Source organism: Hemibagrus wyckioides, linkage group LG17 (genome assembly GCF_019097595.1).
Source record: "Hemibagrus wyckioides isolate EC202008001 linkage group LG17, SWU_Hwy_1.0, whole genome shotgun sequence".
NCBI classification, from domain to species: Eukaryota; Metazoa; Chordata; class Actinopteri; order Siluriformes; family Bagridae; genus Hemibagrus; species Hemibagrus wyckioides.
In genome coordinates, this window is record NC_080726.1 from 11,836,307 (window position 1) to 11,858,044 (window position 21,738).

Consider the following 21,738-nt stretch of genomic DNA (forward strand, 5'->3'; position numbering starts at 1 on the left):
GATTCACACTTATTCACACACTCAAGCATACCTAGGGCAATTTACCTTAGCCAATCCACATACAGGCATGTTTTTAGGGGGTGGGAGGAAACTAGAGAACACAGAGGACAGTCTACACAAACAGTAACTTGAGCTCAGGATGGAACCTTGCAGTAAGGCATCAATGCTAATCACTCCACCACCTTGTCATTCAACAGTACTCATATGTTATTCACATGCATTTATTGAATTCTTTAATATATAAATATTGTTTTTACAACTGTAAATGACAAAAATAAGTTTAATTAATTAAACATTTCCTTATAGTTTTAAGGAGAATTATATTAAACATGTTTACCCAAATATTGGGTTACAAAGTTGTACAGATGTGACCAGCTTCTGTAGTACTGAGTCTGATAATGCCAATGAAATAAAACAAAAAGATATTAGAGATTTTTTGGTGACTGTTCTTGATGAAATTATTTGGTTTTGCCTTCTCCTTTTGGACACCATGGCTTTGCAAAATGATACAGAAACTGGAACACAACACTGCTCATGTGCTCATTTTGTTTTTGGTCTAGCTCTATGTGACTGACCCACTGCAACCACCTTGGTATCTCAGAAACCATCAATTCCTCTTTCTGTTTTCATTTCTTCTCTACAAATTGCTGGTGCTTAGTCTGTGGGTAACAGATGGTACCCCTTTAGTAGCCTCCGCAGTAGACAGCTTTTGCAGAAACAACTCTCGAAATGCTCTACACATAAGGAAATATACCAGAGGGTCTAGACACACATTAAATGAAGCCATGAACAATGTGGCCTCTTTGGCCTGGAAGAGCTGGAATTGGGTTTGAGTGCTAAGACTGGTGTTAAACCTCTGGCTTAAAGTGTACGGCACTCTGCAAACATGATATGGCACAAAGCAGAGAAAAAACACAGCCAGCAAACTGAAAATACTTTGGTTAGACTTGCGATTTGCTTGGCTCCTGCCTCGCTTTACTCTTTGGTAAGAGCGATACACCTGGCAGGCTATGGAAGAGTAGCAGAAAGTCATGAACACAAGCGTTACCCAGAAGATGGCCACAGCACAATGGACAGAGATTTCATGCCAGCGGCGTCCCAGGTCACTCTTCAAGTCCATGCAGGAGCTGCCCTCTGCAGCAGGCTTGTTGGTCAGCAGTGTGTTAGGGAGCATGCAGAGTAGCATCAGTGCCCAGGACAGAAACACCAGACATCTGGCTACTGTTACCTGCTGCAGGAAAGTGGAGATCCATAAAGAGCAAGGCCGAGCTGAGCATGAGGTCGCATGCACAATCTTGACATAGCGCTCTAGGCTGATGAGGCTCATGAAGATGATGCCTGTATACATGCCTAAGTAGAAGAGCACAGCTGTGTAGCGGCAAACCACCAGTCTCAGGAACCACCCACCCAAGTTTAGGTCATTGGCCACGCGCCAAGGGAAGGAGAAGAGCATAAGAAGGTCAGCCACCACCATGTTCTTCAGGTATATCACCAGGCCTGAGGTGCTGGGTACTCGGAAGAAGATCCATGCTGCTAAGCCATTCAAGATCAGTCCAATGGCACAGATCAGAGCATAGAGCACCGGGAGCACTTCACGTGTGAATACACTGCTGTAGTTTGTGCTATTTCCACCTGGAAGCACCCCGCTGCTCGGGGGCAATGTGGTATTGCTGTAGTTCATACCTGAAAAATACCACAAACCTTATGTCACCTGTTACTGCAACTCCAACCACATGTACAACTCATTTCCTTTTTATCATTTTAGAAAAAAAAAATGTCATTAAAGCTTTTCCTGTAAGCGCTGTTGCACTGCACACTCATGTCATTAAGAGATTTGCTTCATGTTTCTCCATATCTAGCAACCTTTTAAAGGTAGTCTTGTCAATACAACATTGTCAAGAGAAATTATCCACTAATACAGAAACACTTTCTGTAATAGTGAAACACTATGCTGTGAATGAAATCTTTAAGGACACAGTTTTAAAGGCTTTATGTGTGTAATAGAAAGGATTTTGCAGTCACAGCATGGTCTTGGAACTTGTTTGTTCACTTATGTTAACAATATTACTACTTAATCCATTTAACATGGAATTTTGTCACTAACCTCCCTCAGGCAGGTCCGTCATGAGGAAACATAAGAGAGATGCTAAAAATCATTTGGACAGGTTTTAGTCAATTTATGTCAATTTAGCCATTTTAGTTAGTTTATGTTGTTAAGTCTTTTTGAATTTTGGAATTTCTGTTAGAAATGTCAGGTCTTTTAGTATAAATATGGCTTCTAGGTATAAATAGTATGGCTTCAAACAATAAACATCACTGAGCCTCTGAATGTTATCAGTATCAGCTCAGGTAAAATTCAAATGTAGATTTGCAGTGCATAAATACAAACAAATTATATTCAAACATAGTTGCATGAGTCGCTGTATTATCAGTAGCTTTGTGTGTAAACTAATATAAACTCAAAAGAACATAAGAACTATATTATACAAATATACTTTAAACACCTTAATATTTTTCATTCGAATTTGTATTTATAAGCACTACGTAATAGGCTGTGGCTGTAATAGTTAACATTTTGATAACAAAGGTTATTTAGTGCTTTGCAGAATAATGCAAGGCTTTATTTTGTATCATCACTTCAATTTACCCCTTATCACTACACACTATTGCCCCTATACAAAACCAGAATTCCTAATGATAATTAAGATTATACCAACCTTTAGAGCCTCGTAGTGAGATTAAGATTGTCACAGTGGTCGATCCACTGTAGGAAGGATGTATCAGGCAGGAAGTGAAAAATAATGTCTTTCTCCGATGTGGGTGGACTCTGCTTATAAACAGCACCAGTGAGCACAATAATGCTTCCACAAATAATGAGAAACATACAGGAACAGTCCTCTGAGCTTGCTGTTTTACATCTATTTCCTCTTCTGTAATTCCTGTTGTGAGCTCTTCAGCCCAAAAGAAAACACAAACATGCTCCAGTCTTCTGCAGCTGCGTGCTACATCTTTGCTCAGTCTTGAAACATTTCCCACAAACGTTCCTGTTCTGTCTCGCTTTATCAGAGTCGCTCCCTGCAGTGCTCAGTGGGAGTTTGTGGGGGACGTCCATTGGGGGTTAAATAAGAATGAAAAGTCTTGTCGTCTCTGTCATTCTGTTTCCTTCCTGTACATTCTAAACATTTTGCATGAACACCCTTCTGTATTTCTACTAGTATTACTAACTCTTTGTTGTAAAAAGCAAGAAGTGATTCAAAATGGTTATGTCAAATGCTGGTTAAACAACTTCCTCAGAGCTGATTTGTCAAGAGTCATGAGACCATTTTGGTAATAGCTGAAGATGTAAATATTGCTGCTGCTGCTGCTTTTTCTACAGCCACAATCACATCACAATAGACAGAGGTTACTGAAGTTGAATGAATGAATGAATAATGCATCATATAATCAGAGAAAAGTTTCCACTGAAACAGTACAAAGCTTTTCATGCTTTATCCAAAACAACTTGCTTCTTTGGAAACTGTATATTAGTTACAGTTTCGAACAGGTCTATGATGTGGTTTTTTATTAGGTCCCATCCTAATAAAAAAAGTTACATGGCATGTATTTCGGCTGATTGCTGATTCCATATAAACTACGCTCTGAAGGTCTACTTATAGCAGAAGTTAAAAAAAAAACATACTAATAGATGCAGGTAGTTGTTTACTGTTACATACAAACTAACAGCAATCAGCGGTGTCTGCATTTTTGTCTTAATAACAGCAAAAGAGCCAACAGTACTGTTAGTATTTTGGATTTGGAAAGTATTTACTGGTAATCTTGTTTAAGATTTGCAACATTTACCTACTATGATGTATTTGTGGTATAAACTTCATGGCCACAGAGAGTTGTCACTGATAACACCAGAAAAAACTCACAACAATGCATTTTCAGGCAAGGACTATGGTAAATATTATGCTGATAAAATAAAAAGATACTATAGACTATAGATGGCACAATGGCATAATGTTGGTGCTTCACAGCTTCAGGGAGCTCAAGTGGACCTGAGTTTGAGCCAGAGCTTGGGTTGTTGTCTGTGAAGAGCTTATACTGTCTGTCTGTATGGCTTTACTCTGCTTTGTGCTCAGTGTTTTATACTAGATCAGTAGTTACCAGTCCTGGAATTCTACTGCCTTGTGCTAATACACCAGATTCTTGGAAACTTGGACACATTGCTCTAAACTGAGATAGAAATATGTTCATTGCAGCCTGGGTTCCTTTTTATTATTAAGCTTTCTTCATATTCCAGACAGTCTAGGGGGTTTTCTTACTAGGGTTAATGACTGGCATTCAAACAATGAGTGGTAACAAATGAGGAAGATACCAAAGTAATAAATAAATAAATTTTGATGTCATTCATGCCAGTCTAGTTTTGTGAGCTTTTTGTTGCTGTCTCAACAGTAGAATATTTTCATATATAGGGTTCAACACACTGTCACCTCCTTCATGTGACCCTGTTGAAAATACGTTAGTATTCACTCCTTTCTGTGTTCTTGGCTACATTCCATCTCACTTCAAAAAATATGTAGACAAACTCTGTCTGTTTTCTCATGACTGTGATGACCTTAAGTGCTTCCTGTTTCTGAATCTACATGTATAAAAATATAGCAATGGTGGTCTGTCTACACACATAAACAGTGGTTAAATAGACCTAGTTCAAAAGTGACATAGAACTACACTGAGCAGGTGAGGCTTAAGGGTGAATTCCAGGATTCAAAATCACATCCCTGGCCAGTCTGACTTAGATAGATAGATAGATAGATAGATAGATAGATAGATAGATAGATAGATAGATAGATAGATAGATAGATAGATAGATAGATAGATAGATAGATAGATAGATAGATAGATAGATAGATAGAACTTTGTCATTGCAAATTACAGGTACATGACAATGAAATATGTAAATATGTTTACAGTAATTAAGTCTATGTCAGTATGTGACAGTATATCACAGGAACGAACATGGAGGGACATTCACTGGAAATACATTGAGGCTTGCGGCTTTAAGAGCAAGTGTCATTTCCGTTCATGACACTATTTCTGAACATAACAGATGGCCCTGTTTCATGCTCTAAATACATGTGAAGGCTTCAGAAATATCTGGAACGTGGTTCAGGTTTATCATAGATATACAATATACAAACTTGATAAAGACAGCCGACATGTTTAATAAATGATTTCTTCAAGCTAACTGTGCATATTGTACTGTTAAAATACTCAAAATCTAAAACCTAAAGGATAATAAGCAAATAGCTTGTTTTAGAGAGTAGCACATATTCCCCTATTACTCAGTATCAAGATATCGATCTCTTTCTAGTTCTGAGGCTCGTGTCTGTGGAGAGCAATGCTATAAATTTGTGAATTAGCAACATATTTGTTTAATCTTAACTTAAAGGTTAACAATGACCTAAACAGACCTAAGAACTATTTTAATGCAAATATGAAAGTTACACTCACTGGCCACTTTATTGGGAACACCTGAACCCCTGCTGCATTCATGCTATTATCTAATCAGCTAGTCAAGTTGCAGCAGTGCAATGCATTAAATCATGCTTATCAGATGTTTCAGTGAATGTTCAAACAATTATCAGAATGGGGGAATTTCCATGCACTACAGTCTCTAGAGAGACAGAAAAACAAAGCAAAAAAAAACATCCAGTGACAGTTCTGCAGGTGGAAATGCTTTGTTGATGAGAGAGGTCAGAGGATAATGGCCGGGCTGGTTTGGATCTGACAAAGTCAAGAGTAAATCAAATAAGCAATCTTTACCCCTGTGGTGAGCAAAAAAGCATCTCAGAACAAACAACATGCTGGAACTTGAGGTGGATGGGCTACAACAGCAGAACACCACAGTGGGTTACAATCCTGTCAGCAATGAACAGGAATCTGAGGCCACAGTGAGCACAGGTTACTGATACTGGACAATTTAAAATTGGTATTTTTTTCGTCTTCAGCTGTTTGGCATGCTCTGAGTGGCTTTTCTCCTCAGTGTCACTGAGATCATCTTTTTTCCTATTCTGGTGTTTGATGTGAACATTAAATGAAGCTACAATCTGTGACTGCATGATGTTATGTATTGCGCTGCTTTCACATGTTTGGCTTATAGGATAATGCATGAGTGTATAGCAGATCTTCCTCATGGGTGTATGTAAGAGAACAAAGATGCTGTATGAGTAAATAACAAATTTTTTCTTTACAATATAAATTTTAAAAATAAATATAATTGCCTCATTTTAAAAGAGTTGCCTACCACAGTGTGTGTGTGTGTGTATGTGTGTGTGTGTGTAAGCATGCATGTGGGCACGTGTGTGTGTGTATGTGTGGGCTTATGTGTGTGCACATGCTTGAATGCATGGGCCCTTTGGCTGGCTGCCATTATAGAAAAAAGTGTTGTTTTGTAGCTTTTATTTCAATAAAAAAAACATATTTCTATTAAATAATCATTTCGATTACTGAGATTAAGGTTAGGATTATGGCTAGGTGTAGCATAGTGTGTGTGTGTGTGTGTGTTTCTGTGTGTGTGTCTGTGTGTGTGGTCAGGAAACACAGAGGACAGAGAGGAACTATATGACAAAGACATCCTAGGGGAAAACAGGAGTAAAACGAGCTCAAACAAAGGAGGATGTACGGAAGACACATCAAAAAGACTAAATTTATGAACTGCATCCTGACAATAAAGTCCTTGGGGATCATCTTGTTCAAATAACCAACTTTCAAAAGCAATAGTGTGTCAACAACAGGGCTTTGGAGGGTTATATTATGCTAGAGTGACTTGGTGTGAGAGTCAGAAATAGAGCTTTATCAACTCCAAAGCATTAGTACTGTAACTACTGCATGCTTGATATGAATGTTCCTGCTAGGTGTCCAGCTGACTGCAGAGCAGCTAAAGACCTGAGAAATGGAGCTTGTAAGCCTAACATACATTACATGCTTATGTATATTGACTGTTTATTTACAGTTTGTGAGGTGGAATCTATTATATGTGAATGTTCTTTGTGCATTCATAAAACTTTGGTGACTTGTTCTTTTTTAAATTACTTGAAATTAAAAAGCCACATACGATAAGATAAGAAAAAAGGCCATATGTGTATTTTTGAGTATACCATCACTGATTTAGTCCTTCCTTTACTATTATAATAACCTATATTTTTCTGTGAAGGCTCTGAGCAAAAGTCCCTAATGAAGTACAGTGTTGTTGAGGAAAAGGCTCTGTATAGCCATTTGAGGTCTTTCACACCAACTGAGACTTTTTGCACAGAGCATTGTCATGCTGGGACATTTTTGTGTCCTGTAAATCCAGTGAATATCATACAGAGACATTCTATACAATCGTGTGCTTCACAATTCATGGCAACAGTTTGGGGAAGCCTCCTAAGTGTGCAGCATTAGTCCATTTATTATTGTTCTTGACTTTGTCCATTCAAAGTTTATGCATAAGATCTTTGAGCTCTCCTTAAACATGTAAGGCAGAATAAAAAATAAAATAAAATAAAATAAAATGCAGAGTTTATGGTGTCTGCTTACATGTAAATAGCTTGTGTTGACATTATGGCAAATCATGATGCAGTGTCATGATGTTGATTACCCAACCATTATAGGTAACACATTCCATTATAAATTTATTTTCATCATCTACTTACTTATTTACAAAGTATATTGCTTAAGAATTTCAGCCATTATTACAATGTTTTCTAAAAAAATATATACACATATATTGAGCAGACCAAAATAACTTAATCTGAAATTAGAACAAAATAAGTTTTGAAGAAACCTTGAAGAAAAGGTTTACTCTATAAATACCTTTATTAATATTTCAGAAGTCAGAAGGTCATATTAAATACATAGAATAAATACACTTACATAATATAATGTCAAAATTAGTACCACAATATCTTAATATACTGTACATCTAAATAATATGATCATAAATAATTCAAAATCACAGCAAAATAGAAAAGTACACCATAATTAAATGATTTGCATTAAAATGTAAATATACATAACCTATACATACACTTTTATAACATTATACATCACCTACACATAGATTTCTATTTTCAGATTTCTGCTTTCTCCAACCTTGTGCAGACTGAAAACAGATAAAGCGCAGCTAGAGCGACCTCTAGTGTATTTTAAGAGTAAATCTTAAAGTCTGGCTTAAACCATTTTCAGCTAGTAAAGCAATAAAACTGGGTTTGCTTGTGATGAAGAATTTTAAGCTTTCTGTTCTTTTCATTTTCCTGCAAATGTGCAACTATATTTCATCAACACTGAAGTATTGAAACAATTGAACTTACTTGCTGAAAATTCCAAAATCAAAGATATACATAGGAAAGTTGAGCTCTTCTTCAACAGAGGGAATAGGACTGACCCACCTAAGAATTGCTGCATCTCTCCGAAAAACACTGCACCATACACCATAACTGTGTAGGCTCTTTAGCCATAGAAAGGTGAAGGTGCATACAATCTGCTTCAGGGATTAACAGTCATTTGGGTTCTTTAAGCATGGACAACCTAAGAAAAAAAAAGAAAAGTACTTAATTTTTCTGACAGTAATTATTTATGTTCTTTATTATTTCCAGTTCATGTAAGGTCTAAATTAATTATGTGTTATGAGCCCCAGTCTTTCTTCACAGCTACTGTATCACTCTCCAACAAGTACAGTACAAGTAGTGTGGCACAGTTCTGATGACAGTATACAGCAAGTCCTTTCATAGTGAGGGATGACCTTATTTTAATGTTTCCTAACCTAATATTTAACAAAGTAGAGATACTTCTAACTTCTGACATTTTTATGTGGCCACCAGTTTTCTGCTCTATATTACTAACATACCCCAGAATAACATTAAATTAACCTTACCTTGTTCTTTCCAGGTCCAAATATCATGCCATGTATAGCACTGAGGATCTGCCCAATACAGAATAAAGCCTGAAGTACATTGACAGCCATGACAGTAGAGAAGAGAACAATGTTCCACACCACAACATCACGAGGCTCCGCACAGGCAGAGGCCCATCTCTCTGGCTCATAGAGGTAACTTTTTTCCCTAAAATCACCCCACAGAAACATGAATGTAAGCACATACATAGCTCACATACCCACACCCACACCCTTACCCCCACATACACACAAACAAATGTTTTACATACACAGCTTAGAGTTATATCACACTCACATGTCCTCTCTACTTGTGAGAAGAGGAAGTGCTAAAACTTCCATTTCAGTTAAAATTCCCCCATCAAGGTCCACTATGACCCTATGTCTGTTGTGGTAAAAAATATCCTTCCCCTTTAAAATACACAAAGTTTAAAAATAACCAGTTCATCAGCTCTTACACAACTTCTGATATGTAAGAATAGAAAGAGACATATAGAGACTTACTTCAGATTTATACGTCTCAGAGGTCTGTCCCACTGTAGACCCTCAGTTCCGTTGTGCAGACACAGGGGTCCTTTTGTTAGTCCAGTACTGTTGAATCGGAAACAGATGCCGGCAAAAACCAAAGCCACACATGCATACACTATCCGGCACAGCATCTGTGAAAATGAAACTGCCAGGTCAGCAATTTGTGTTGAAATGATGCACTGAGTGAATCCTGTTACACAGTGAGCTGAGCTGGTTTGTCCGAGTACAATGTCATACCACTGACATCATCCGCTGTCTATAAATTTTACATGATGCCAAAATGAAAAAAATTTATTAAGAATTAGTCTAATTAATTATTTAATTATTTTATTATTATTTAGTTATTTAAAAAATATATATTTATTAAGAATTAGTCAAATTAAAAATTAATTAATTAATTAATTAAACAAACAATAATAAGAATTATTATTATTGTTGTTGTTGCAATAATAATAATAATAATAATAATAATAATAATAATAATAATAATAATAATAGTAATAATAATTTATGCATTTGACTCACATTTGCTCTGAACTGACAGCATCCTTTTTTTGTATCATTTGATGGGAAGCCACGAATAGCCACAAACACCTAACAAAAATAAACACACACACACACACACACACAACATAGACACATGGAGTCTGGTTTATAAAAGGGACAGACAGACAGAACTACCACATGACACATAGGGCAGACACATAAACCAGACAGACACATGAATGTCTGCTCAGCATGTGATGATAACAAGAATGGCTAAATGATCTTTACCCACAGATACAAAACTATTATTCCTATTCAGAGATGCAGTATGACTTTTAGATGTAGTGTCACTTTTAAGCTGCCACAGAATCTTAAAAAGCTTATCTTACACTTAAGAGTGGACATTGTATTATTTTACACACACAACTTACAACAAATCCAGAAGCCCATATTCCTGTGCACCAAATGGCCTCTGGAGTGATATGATTTTCAAACAGGTATTTATGAGTGAGTCCAGGGAAAAGTAGGAGCAGATTGGCCAGCGTGCTCACTAATGCCAGAAGAATCATGACCACACGCAGGTATTTTGAGCTGCAGATGGAACACATCTTTACACTGCAGTGAACCTGAATGCACAAGAAAATATCATGAAACCTTAATTGCATTTCAAAACTGCACAGTTTTGATCCAAAATAAAGACTCACACAAACGGCCCATATTTTACATACATGTACACTTGTATACATGCATATGTCTCACACAGTTCAATCAAATGATTGCATGGATTATTTTTGCCTTGGACAGTAAACAAGGGTTTACAAATCTTCAGGTCAGATTTGAGATGGTCATGCAGGCGATAAGCATATTACTGGGAGATAAACTCAGTTTTGGTGAATTTTTCATTATTTCCAGAATTTAGCTGCAGCTGACCACCCAGACCACCACACATCCACAATCACACACATATTTCTAGCAAAGAGCTATAGTTTTTATTTTTATAGTATTACTGTGAAAAGAAGAAAACTTTTTTTTTTAATATTTCTGCTTTTTAAATCACATTAGAATGTCTGATAGTATTAAAAAAGCTGTTTTATGAAAGTTGATCTTCCAGCAAGGAAGCACTTAAGCATCTTTTTGCCTCACACCACCAAAACACCCAGACCTGCAGCATGCATAACTGTCAGTTAATTAACTTAGTGTGCTATATGAAACACTCAATAATGTAATGCCAAGACTACACAGGATGGATTTGAGGAGCAGTAATGAATAATAGAAAATGAAGTCTTTACCTGTACCACAGAAGCAGAAGACTAGATGTATGTCACAGGATGGAGATAGCAAGCGTTATGTTCGGTTAAGAGGAGTGTGAGTAACACAGAGAAACAGAGGTATCTTAAGTACCTCAGGATGAGGAACCATAGGGAGCACTGTCATATACAGCTGATTTTTTCCTTCCTCTCTTGATGTGACACACACACTCACTTTTGAGGAAATCTCTAAATTGTTGTTGTATACATACCATATATGGTCTGGTTTGTTTAGAGTTTAGACATTGTGTATTATTATAATCTACACAGGTTATAGTCTGCTCATATGCAAAATACAACAAAATATTGTGTTCAATCCTGTATGAATCTTCCTTCTCTAAATTCCTTAGCAGCTAGGACAGTAATTTATACTGTCCAGTAACAGTAATGGAAGAATAAACTGTAGCAAACAAAATAGTGTAACTGTAGTAACTAGCAAATGCCCTCATTCTATAGCTGCAGTAATTGGGCTAAAACTATGTACTTTATTTATTGTACTTTTTTTTAATTGTAAGGCAGCACAGAAAGATAGACTTACATTATTTCTACTCAAACATTTGATGAAACAAGATAAATTCATTAAATATCCAGGATCAAGGCAAAGAGTTAAGAGGTCGCCTTAACTAATATTTGCAACACAGTTAGTCAACATCCTGCAAATTGGCTGTATTTGACAGTAAAGTTATTTTGGCTGTTTCACATTGATTAAGGACATACTGTATATTGAAAGGTCAAAAATATAGTTGTATGACTGCTATTAAAGCTACAATATTAGAAGTAGTATAAATGTCAGAATTATGCAGTGGTGCAGATTGTGACTTCACAGCCTTATAGCTCCAGTGTGCTTGGTTCCATCCTGAGCTTGAGTCTGCGTGGACTTTTGCATGTTGTCCCCACATCCATGTGGGTTTCGACGGATTCTCCAGATTATTCCAACCTCTTAAAAACATGCCAGTAGGTGCTATAGTGACTCTAAATTGCCCCAAGGTGTAAATGGGTGTGTGTAATGTGCCCTGCATTGGCCTTGCATCTGATCCAAGGTGTATTCATATTTCTGTCTCACACCCAGTGTTCCAAGTATCCAACATGACCCTGATCAGGATTAAGCACAGAAGATGAATACATGGATAAACATCTGTACAGTTACAACTGTAGAATGAATGCTAAAATTGCTACTAAATGGTCTAATTTTTTAGGTTATTTTAAACTGATGCCATGCGCTGATACACTCTCTTTTAACAAACATCTCTTTTAACAAACAATGAAGTGAAGAAAATCTTAAGAGTGAGGTAAACATTTCATATGTCTTGTAGAATGTTTTTATTGAAAGCAAAACCATCAGGCAGAAAGTGCTCGAATATTCATCCTCCATACTAAGATATTTCAGCTAAGGACCTGAAATTAGAGAAGGCATGCACAATTATGTTGATAGTGCAGCAGGTCTGTAAGATTCATTTCATTTATTTTGCAGTAAATTACTACAATTTATATTAAAATAACTCTCACATGCTGTGTGATTGAGACAAAGCCCACTCTTTTTACATGAATTTCTGTTTCTAATTATTAGAGTAAATGGGTGCGATGATTCAAAATAAAGGCAAAGGATGAAACAAATTTAGACATATTTGTGCTGATGATAATACCAAGTCATACATACTGTAAATATTTCATCATGCTGAATCATGAAGGTTAGGGGAAATAAAAATAAAAAAATCCAACCTACAGTATATGACCTGTGGAGATTGCACACTTATGTGCTTGTTCCCCAAGCTGTTGCTGCAAAGCATACAATTGGTAGAATGGCTTTGTATGATGGAGAAATAAGATTTCCAGTTTTCACTGGAAATAAGAAGCTTAAACCTGTTTCAGTATGAGACTGCCACTGTGCACAAAGCTAGGTCCATGAAGACATGGTTAGATAACTCGAGCCTCCTGCACAGAGCCCTGACCTCAACTGAATATGCTGAATTGGAAAGCTGACCTCACAGCAGGCCTCCTCACCTGACACCTGTGACTGACCTCACTAAAGTTCTTTCAGCTCAGTGATAACAAATCCCCAAAACCATGCTCCAAAACCTTTCCAGGTGAGTGGAATTGGTTATTTTAAATACAAAGAAGTAAATAAAACTGGAATGATGTGTTCAAAACACACATTCAGGTGCCATGCTCCATTTGACCATGTCATGGACTAAAGACCAAGTGTTTTAAGTATCAATGTGTCTGGTCATTTATAGACTACCTAGCCTTGTTTGCTTTTTTATTTTTATTTCTTTATTTATTTTTCTTTGAGAAACTTATCAAACAGTGAAAAAAATCTTTGATATTATGTCAAAAATTCATTAAGCCGATATGATCTCCTTCTGTGCTCACTGAAAAACAATGAGCGCTCCGTTATTGTCAGTATTTCGCAGATGAAACTTTAGATTTGTTTGTGTGCAATAACGCAACAGCATCATGACTGTGGTCATTAAGCTCACAGAGGACACGAGATTATGTGACGCTTTGCGGTTTGGGTGCGACTCACTACCGTGTGTCTGTGACTCAGTCACAATGGATGTAGCAAGGCAGTTTCCAAATCTTGTATATTGTTAACATATTTGTAGCATTTATATCAGTAATATTTATTATATTACAAATATGCAATATTATATATTAAAATATAATATATTATCAGTATATAAATATATATACCATATCGGGTTTCCTCTGGGTGCTCCGGTTTCCTCCCACAGTCCAAATACATGCTTTTAGGCTGATTAGAGTCTCTAAATTGCCCATAGTGTGTGATTTGCGTGAGTGAATGAGTGTGTGTGTGCCCTGCGATGGGTTGGCACTCCGTCCAGGGTGTATCCTCCCTTGATGCCTGATGACGCCTGTGATAGGCACAGGCTCCCCGTGACCCGAGTATAGATCAGATAAGCGGTACAGACAATGAAATGAAATGAAAATGAAATATACCATATTGATCGGTAACAATAAAAAGTGATACATGTTATCAATTGTGATGGTATGAAGTAGTTTTCTGAGAGGAAACGTTTAATTGACATTTATGAAAGGAGTCTCCAGTGTCAGCAATTTTCTTCCCTCATGTGAGTTTCCACACTTTTAAATTTCTCATGACAAGTTGAGAGAAAAGACAGACTGATTAGGGAGCAGTTTCTAGTAACCATAATGTAAGTGAACATCTCACAGATAGTTGTTTCAGAGAAACATTAACTATAACTATAACCTTCAAAAGCGTGATGTGTCTAAAAATATAAAAAATTGTAGACAGTAAAGTAATTGTAGGCAAATTGCTGTGGCATTACAGAATATTTCCTGCTGTTACAGGAAAATTATTCAATAGTTCAAGTAGTTACAGCCTTCTGCATTATTTCCTACACAGACAGTAATCCAAATTCAGAAGGAAACTGGCAGCCGCTGCACTACTGCACCAGCTGGAGATCGAATTATTTAGATTAATAATTCAACTGCTTTACAAGCATGGAAAACATTTAGATATTTCCAGTGTACAGTATAACATTACTTAAAAGTTTGAAGAATTGTGGTCATTGAATTTACAATAAAATTTACACATATCAGAAAGGTCAGGCCACTTTTTAATCTAATCACCATCAAATCATTTCCAATTGATTTGTTCCTGTTTTTTCTAATACAGTAAGACACAATAACTAGCGGGTAAATATGACTACTCTTCTGACCAGCACAGTTCTAGGAATATTTACTTCATTGAAGTTCAGTTAAGCTTCCCTTTTGGTAACTTTTGGTTAACCATTTCTTAGAATTCCTTGGAGATGTTTCAAACTGATTATTAAGGCTGTAGATGAATATAGGTCTATTGCCTTTTGGGCCATTTTCAGATCTGGTCTATAAATAGATTCCAACCTGAAATGTGAACTGTGAGTGGCCTCAGTCTGAAGAGACAGGAATTCAGTTGACTTCTATCTTCTTACAAAGATTCAGTTCCACATTTGTTCTGAATTTCCGGTTCCCTGGTAATGTACCATTTTAGGTAATCAATTACAATTTTTGCATATGCTGTTTATTATTAATGCAGATATTATGTCCTCGGTTTTGGGAGTGGTGAATGTACTACTGATCATGAGTTTGAATTAAAAAGTCTAGATTATGTTTTTCTAATCTTCAGCTGCCTAGTTTTGATGAGCCCGTAGTTTCCTGTTCTAGGCTGACTGGACTGGTATCAGTGTGGTCTTTTTGCTGTCCCATCCTGGTTCAATGCAGGACACTGGTAAAGCAGGCAAATGAATACATTTGAGCTAAAAATTCTCTCTTCTATTATTGTGCAGATACATGTAATACAATCTGTAAAATACCTTTATATTGCATGCTAAATAGAATATAAGTTACACATATCATACTAAAACACACTAGATGATCAAAATCTGTTCCCAAAAATAATGATTTTGTTTTTTATTATTTTCTCCAAAGTTTCTGTTTACCGAATGCACCAGGTCATAAATGGCCACATATTTTATTGTCCATCACTGAAAGCGAAACACTACAATGTCAGCACTGTGAATGGTTCCATTTGCAGCATGTATACATTTCCTCAGTAGGCAATGAGTTACAGAAATGTGTTTCAACTAGTCATGAGTCTTCTTCTCGGGAGAAAAAACCATCATGCCGAGTAGTGTGTCACAATAAGGCGTTTTGTTTGCTCTCCAGGCATATTGTTCTTGGAAAGTAATTTAAGAATATTCATATCTCTGTCCAGTATTACAGAGTCCTGATAGCATTAATTTATATATTACCATTTTTCTTTTCACAATAAATTAAAGATAGGTCAAGGAACAGATGTCCAGATGGGTCTAAAGCTTTTTTTGTGTGTGTAATTTATTTATTGATTATATCTGAGCTACTGAAGTATTTAATGCCACAAATGTAATCTTGTAAAACAAAGGCGTTGTTCCTGACTTCTTGCCAGATGAGTCAGACTGCAAGCAATTATTGCTTTCCTGTCTATCAGCATAGCACAAAACAATATAGGCTGAATATTTTCACAACTATTTTTTATTGCTTAAAAATAAATGAACTCAGATTATCTATAGAAAAATAGAAACATGCATGAAAATCTTTATGCAGCAAATAACAGTTTCAGCACTTATTGTGTAAGAACTTTCAGACCTTGCAGAACTGAAGGTTAAAGTTGCCCAAAAATATTGAAATAAACTTGTCTATTATGCTTTACCTCAACCCGATCAAGATACAATATGTCTAACTATGGAAGAAGGTGTAAATCTGATAAACATGTAAGGAAAAGGCATTTTTTAAATCGAAATATTCAGAGCTTAGCTGCCCAGGCTGGGGAACATTTCAGTAATGGTAGCTTGCTTTCTGCTCTTCTGCACTGATGAGGCTGAAGAAGGAGACACTTGTGTGGAAACAGAAGATTGCTTAAAGGTTTTCCACTCAACTTGGCTGCTGTCTCTCTTTCCAGCTTTATGTCCATCTACCTTCTGCCTTGAGGAATGTGGAATACTGGCTTTATCCATCTCATTGTCCTCATCTGGGCTAATACTGTTGCTGCATGAAGGGCTGATTTTCTCTCTCAGTAGGTACTCATTAGCAGAGCCTTTTCTGCGGTCTACAGCGATCTCTCGGTTCAACTCTTTTTGCAGGCGCAGCGCCAGCCTTCTGTCCTCCTCCTCCTGCAGCATCCGACTCCTCAAAGCCTCCTCCTGCTCAGCCACCTCCTGCAGGAGAACAGAGCCAATAGGAGATGATGGGGAGTTACAGGGCTTCTTACAGACACCAGGTTCAGGCTGTTCACCATCTACACTCTTCCTCTTGGAACAGACGGTGGTTGGGTTAGAAGTGTCGAAGAATTGTTTACAATTGTCTGGGTCTGAGCTTGATGTAGAAGGCTTACTACTAGAGTCCAAGCAATACAGATCAATGCTCGAGGGATATACAGAGGTCGGAGGGTTCAGAATGTTTTCCTGAAAAGTTGTGGGGAAAAAAGTGGAATATAAATATTTTTGTACCGACCAGACAATGTACATATTTATTTCAAGACGAACATTTAAAAAGTCATTTAAATGTCAAACACCTTATTGTCCAAAAGAGTGGAGGATGGTGTGGTCTCACAGTGTGGCGGTGTGTAAGGCACTTGGCACAGATACCTGAAGCACAATTAACATAACTGACTTGTGTGCATACAATTTCAAGGATTTCATTCATAATAGCACAAGTAATAAAGTGAAAAGCATGCAAGTTCAAATATAACAGCCCTTTACATCAGTATTACTCACCTCTCAATGTGGCCCATGCTGGGTTTCTTTTTCTTGGCAGCATCATTCACTTTAATGTTTCTCCGAGTTTCTAAAACTGGACTTGAGTTCTGTAATGATATAACAATGTTATATATTTTTATATTTTTCATATTTGTACATCAGCCAAAGTCAGCATTATTAATTCACGTGCGATTCACACCATCACATTATAGGACTGGGGAGTTCAGATTAGTAATGAACAATAAACTCTACCTAGGCTTGACAATGCAGTTTTACAGATTTTACATTGGGGATTAGTGTGCAGTTGGATGGTTGACTGTCCAACATGTCCATCATCCCGCCCCCAAAAAAAACCCATTAGGTTTAGTTATGCTTGAAATTACATTTATTCATCAAGTTTAAAGCCTCATATTGCTGCTTCAGCCACTATTTCTCTCGCACACAATTGTGAAAGCAGCGTGAAGGTGAAATATCTATGCACAAATGCTATAATGCCTCAGGTTATTTTTTCTCTCTCAATGCAAAATTGTGACTGTGGCTTTTGGTGACAACAACAATTCTGAGTAGCAAAAGCTGACAACAGGATATCTATACATATTGCTTTGGAAAAAAAACTAGGGTTTTACTTAAAAGAATAACAGTACAAGACTGTTTGGACACTCACTAATTCTTCACTGAGCAATCTTGCCAGTTTCTCGTCATCCTCCAGCTGTCTCTCTTCCTGTCTCCTCCTCTCTTCTTCCACTCGATCTTGTTCCTCAGCCAGGAGGCGTTGGATGTACTCCTCACTGGCCCTCCTCTCTGCCTCCTCCAGAGCTCGCTTCTCTTCTACAAACTGAAGGAATAAAAACAGTGTAAAATATGAAACTCATTTATTTCTTAAATAAATATTGCTTTACAGTTGAGGCAAAGTACAAAAGAGTTAGAACACAACTCATGTATGCTTATGTCTTTTTCAAAGGACAATATATTAAACAAACAGTAAATTAAGTACAGTCAATTAATAGCTTATAGCTCCGCTGTTGTGTAAATTTGTGTTGTATAAGCCAGATAAATTGTTTTGTATGAATTAAGCCGTTTTGTTTGCTTCAGGGTTCTCACTAGAAAACAAACATCTGTTCACAAGAGTTGACATGGCACAGGTAAATATGGTGGTAATTCTCAGCAAATCTTTTGATAACAATAATATACACGTTAATTTTATGGTTATATACAGAATATACATGACTCCCTCCACAAACAGATATTCTTAGGATTGGACAGTAGCCATGGCTGTAACATTGAACAACAGATTAATATTAATGTGCATGTTCTAATAAATTAATCGTAATTCATATTATAGTAATAACCCACACACAGGGAAATGTTGAGCAGACACTCGGCACAATCTACGACTAATAATAAACAGATTTTCAAAACGTTTAACAAAGTAAAATATCACTGTTGAAGTTACATTTTTTTGTGTGGAGAGCATTATTTTTGTTTAAGAGCACAACCTGGACTGATATTCCTCAAGTACATAATGCTAGTCTTGGATATCCATAAAGCAAGGAATACAGAATTGACAGTTTCTCTCACCTTGTTAACCTCCTCCTCATACTCCCGCCTGAGCTCACCTGGCTGACTGACCTTAGGCTTTGGTATAAACACTGTGGACAGAAAAGTTAAAAAGATAAAAACAAAAATACATATTAAGGAGAATTTAGACTTGTATAATTTGTCCTAATTCAGTTCTGCCCGAGTATTAGATTGTTGTGCAGATGCAGTGCCAAGCCACGATACAGGTAAATACAAATACAATTACCAACTCACTTATAGTAGATTAGATTTTAATTAGAAGGTTTAAGCTTGGCTTGTTGCCTTCACACACATACACAGAGCATCCGACAGCAGTACTGTTTGAATAAACAGTGATCTTGGCAGGGCTCTCGCTCTCGCACACATATTTTGTTTAATGCATCATCCCAAGCTACACTTCAACAACACATCCATTTGGTCCATAGAGAATTCATGTCATGCCTTCATCCTGACTGGTTGCATGTGTTTTTCCTTCCAACTTTGAGGGTGTGTGAAAACATTCACCTAAATTTCTGACCCCACTTCTACTAGTTTGAACATCTGCTGAGGTCAAAATTTCCAAAATCTTTCATCCTTCGGTATCCTGCTTACTTTATTCTGCTGTGATGCACGCTCTGCAAATCAGCTACTTATCAAACCATCATTTTTTTTTATTTTTTTTTTTACAGTAAGATACTGACTTAAGTGTGTCCTGAAGAAGAAAATCTACAATAAAAGCATTAAAGCTTTTTTAAAACACAACGTATTCCATAATACTACATTTCTACTAGATTCTTGAAGCTCTCTGTATAAATAGTACAGCATTTACTGTTGATATCTTCCTCTTCATCGACCCCACTCAATCGGCGCTGACACTGCGTGGGGAAAGTGTCCTGTATGCGTCTCCACAGCTCTGCATTCACTAATGTCTTGTTCCTGCCATTAAGTCTAGCCCATGAAGAGACACGCTTTCTGCAGAGAGGACAGCATATGTTGGCCTTGTCCACCGTCTCCAGGAAGCAGGGTTTACAGAACGTATGAGAGCACGGCAGTGTGACCGGCTCCAGGAAAATCTCCAGGCAGATGGGACACAAGCAATCCGCCCGGTTCAGTTTCCCCTCCTGCCCCAACCCTGGGTCTTCTCCTGAAGCAGGTGGCATCACGCTGCAGTCTTCTTTCACGGTCTGTCTGCTTCCAGGTCAGGAAGCTGTGACAAAGGCAGAAGACATGAAACACTCAATAAAACCATTATCCAAGACTGGAACCATCAGCTGGTTTTAACAACACTTCACTTCAATTCATCTAACAGCCTCACAGCTCAGCTTTAACCAGTTTGGGTTTTGGGAGTAATCTGATCTTTTTAGATTTATTACAGCTGCATTATTTATTAAATAAATCACAAGAATAGACATTTATTAAGCAAAGTCATTTACACAGACTTACAAACCCTTCAGCTGACTCTGTGCTATTATATCTCACACAAGGCTATCGTTACACCTATTTATTATTAACTTTATGTACTGACACACGTTAATATAAGTAATGTAAGCACTAATATAAATATATATATATATATATATATATATATATATATATATATATATATATATATATATATATATATGTACGTGAAGCTACGTTGCTATGCTATGCTATGTTATACTATTGGTACGAAGCTTGCAAATTTTCAGGCCAGCCGTAAAATAAAGAGAGAAAGCGTCCTAATTACCGAACTACTTTAAACCCTGGACTGTCTCAGTCTTATTTAACTTAAACTAAATGAAATAAAACAAAACTCACATGTAAAAAATAATCATTTACATCGCTAGCTACAAATGCTAACTTTTTACCTCAGACAGGCCCAGCTCCCAAAAATCCCGGGAAATTCATGTCTGTGAACTCGGCAACAACGGTCAAGCAAATCACTGTCGATTTAATTTCAAAATAAAAGTAGTAATGCGTACTAAGACACTTTATGAGAGGAATATATTAGGAAAATATATTAATATTCTGTTGTTATATCCGATGTCTATTAGTGAGGTTAAATTGAAGCAAAGAGATGTTAGATAATTTGTGACACTTTTTTTTGTTTAATTTTTCCCTTGCAACAGAAACATTATATTATACTGTGTTGTAGGGATGTAACACAACATTAATACATTTTTTTTTTAAATGTATGCTAAACAAACGTAAATACAGATACAAATAATTGGGAAAATATACATTTTTTTTGTTGGCGTTTTATTCTGTTTCGTTTTGTGTAAATGCGGTGCGAAACAAGAGATATTTTAACGTGAAGCTCACATAACACCTTGCAGAAACTCATGGGTAGGGTTGCCAGGTTTTGGCAAAGTGTGCACATCACTCAAAAACAACACCTGAAATGAAAATGTTTGTGCAGAGACATCTTTACACAACAATCTTTACCAAATATTTGGCCATATAGTGTTATTCTCCTGAATATATCATGAATATTCTCCAAAATAATAAATTAATTTGACATTTATAATAACTTTTAAAATACTTTTATCAGACTTTTTATTCCATCCATCTGGTTTTTAAGCATTTGTAGTGTTTCTATGGTATAGTGGCAGGGTTAAAATAATAATAATAATAATAATAATAATAATAATAATAATAAATTAAAAAAAATTAATAATAAAACTATTACAGATACAGATAATGGTAT

General features: G+C 36.6%; 3 protein-coding genes across 3 annotated transcripts; all 3 read right to left on the bottom strand.

The window, feature by feature from the left end:
- Positions 1 to 203: 203 nt before the first annotated feature.
- On the bottom strand, positions 204 to 3,163 carry LOC131367660 (P2Y purinoceptor 14). Its single transcript, XM_058413088.1, has 2 exons — positions 2,718 to 3,163; positions 204 to 1,683 (listed from the first exon to the last, which is right to left on the bottom strand). The coding sequence occupies exon 2, from the start codon at positions 1,679 to 1,681 to the stop codon at positions 638 to 640; it is 1,044 nt and encodes a 347-aa protein (XP_058269071.1). The 5' UTR covers positions 1,682 to 1,683; positions 2,718 to 3,163; the 3' UTR covers positions 204 to 637.
- Positions 3,164 to 7,917: 4,754 nt separating this feature from the next.
- On the bottom strand, positions 7,918 to 11,326 carry LOC131368180 (transmembrane 4 L6 family member 5). Its single transcript, XM_058414132.1, has 6 exons — positions 11,221 to 11,326; positions 10,363 to 10,557; positions 9,971 to 10,039; positions 9,422 to 9,576; positions 8,900 to 9,086; positions 7,918 to 8,553 (listed from the first exon to the last, which is right to left on the bottom strand). The coding sequence occupies exons 2-6, from the start codon at positions 10,537 to 10,539 to the stop codon at positions 8,539 to 8,541; spliced, it is 603 nt and encodes a 200-aa protein (XP_058270115.1). The 5' UTR covers positions 10,540 to 10,557; positions 11,221 to 11,326; the 3' UTR covers positions 7,918 to 8,538.
- A 4,367-nt stretch (positions 11,327 to 15,693) lies between these two features.
- rnf168 (ring finger protein 168) lies at positions 15,694 to 21,037 on the bottom strand. Its single transcript, XM_058414259.1, has 7 exons — positions 20,900 to 21,037; positions 19,879 to 20,256; positions 19,071 to 19,141; positions 18,157 to 18,327; positions 17,511 to 17,599; positions 17,309 to 17,381; positions 15,694 to 17,198 (listed from the first exon to the last, which is right to left on the bottom strand). The coding sequence occupies exons 2-7, from the start codon at positions 20,207 to 20,209 to the stop codon at positions 16,548 to 16,550; spliced, it is 1,386 nt and encodes a 461-aa protein (XP_058270242.1). The 5' UTR covers positions 20,210 to 20,256; positions 20,900 to 21,037; the 3' UTR covers positions 15,694 to 16,547.
- Between the last annotated feature and the right edge of the window lie 701 nt (positions 21,038 to 21,738).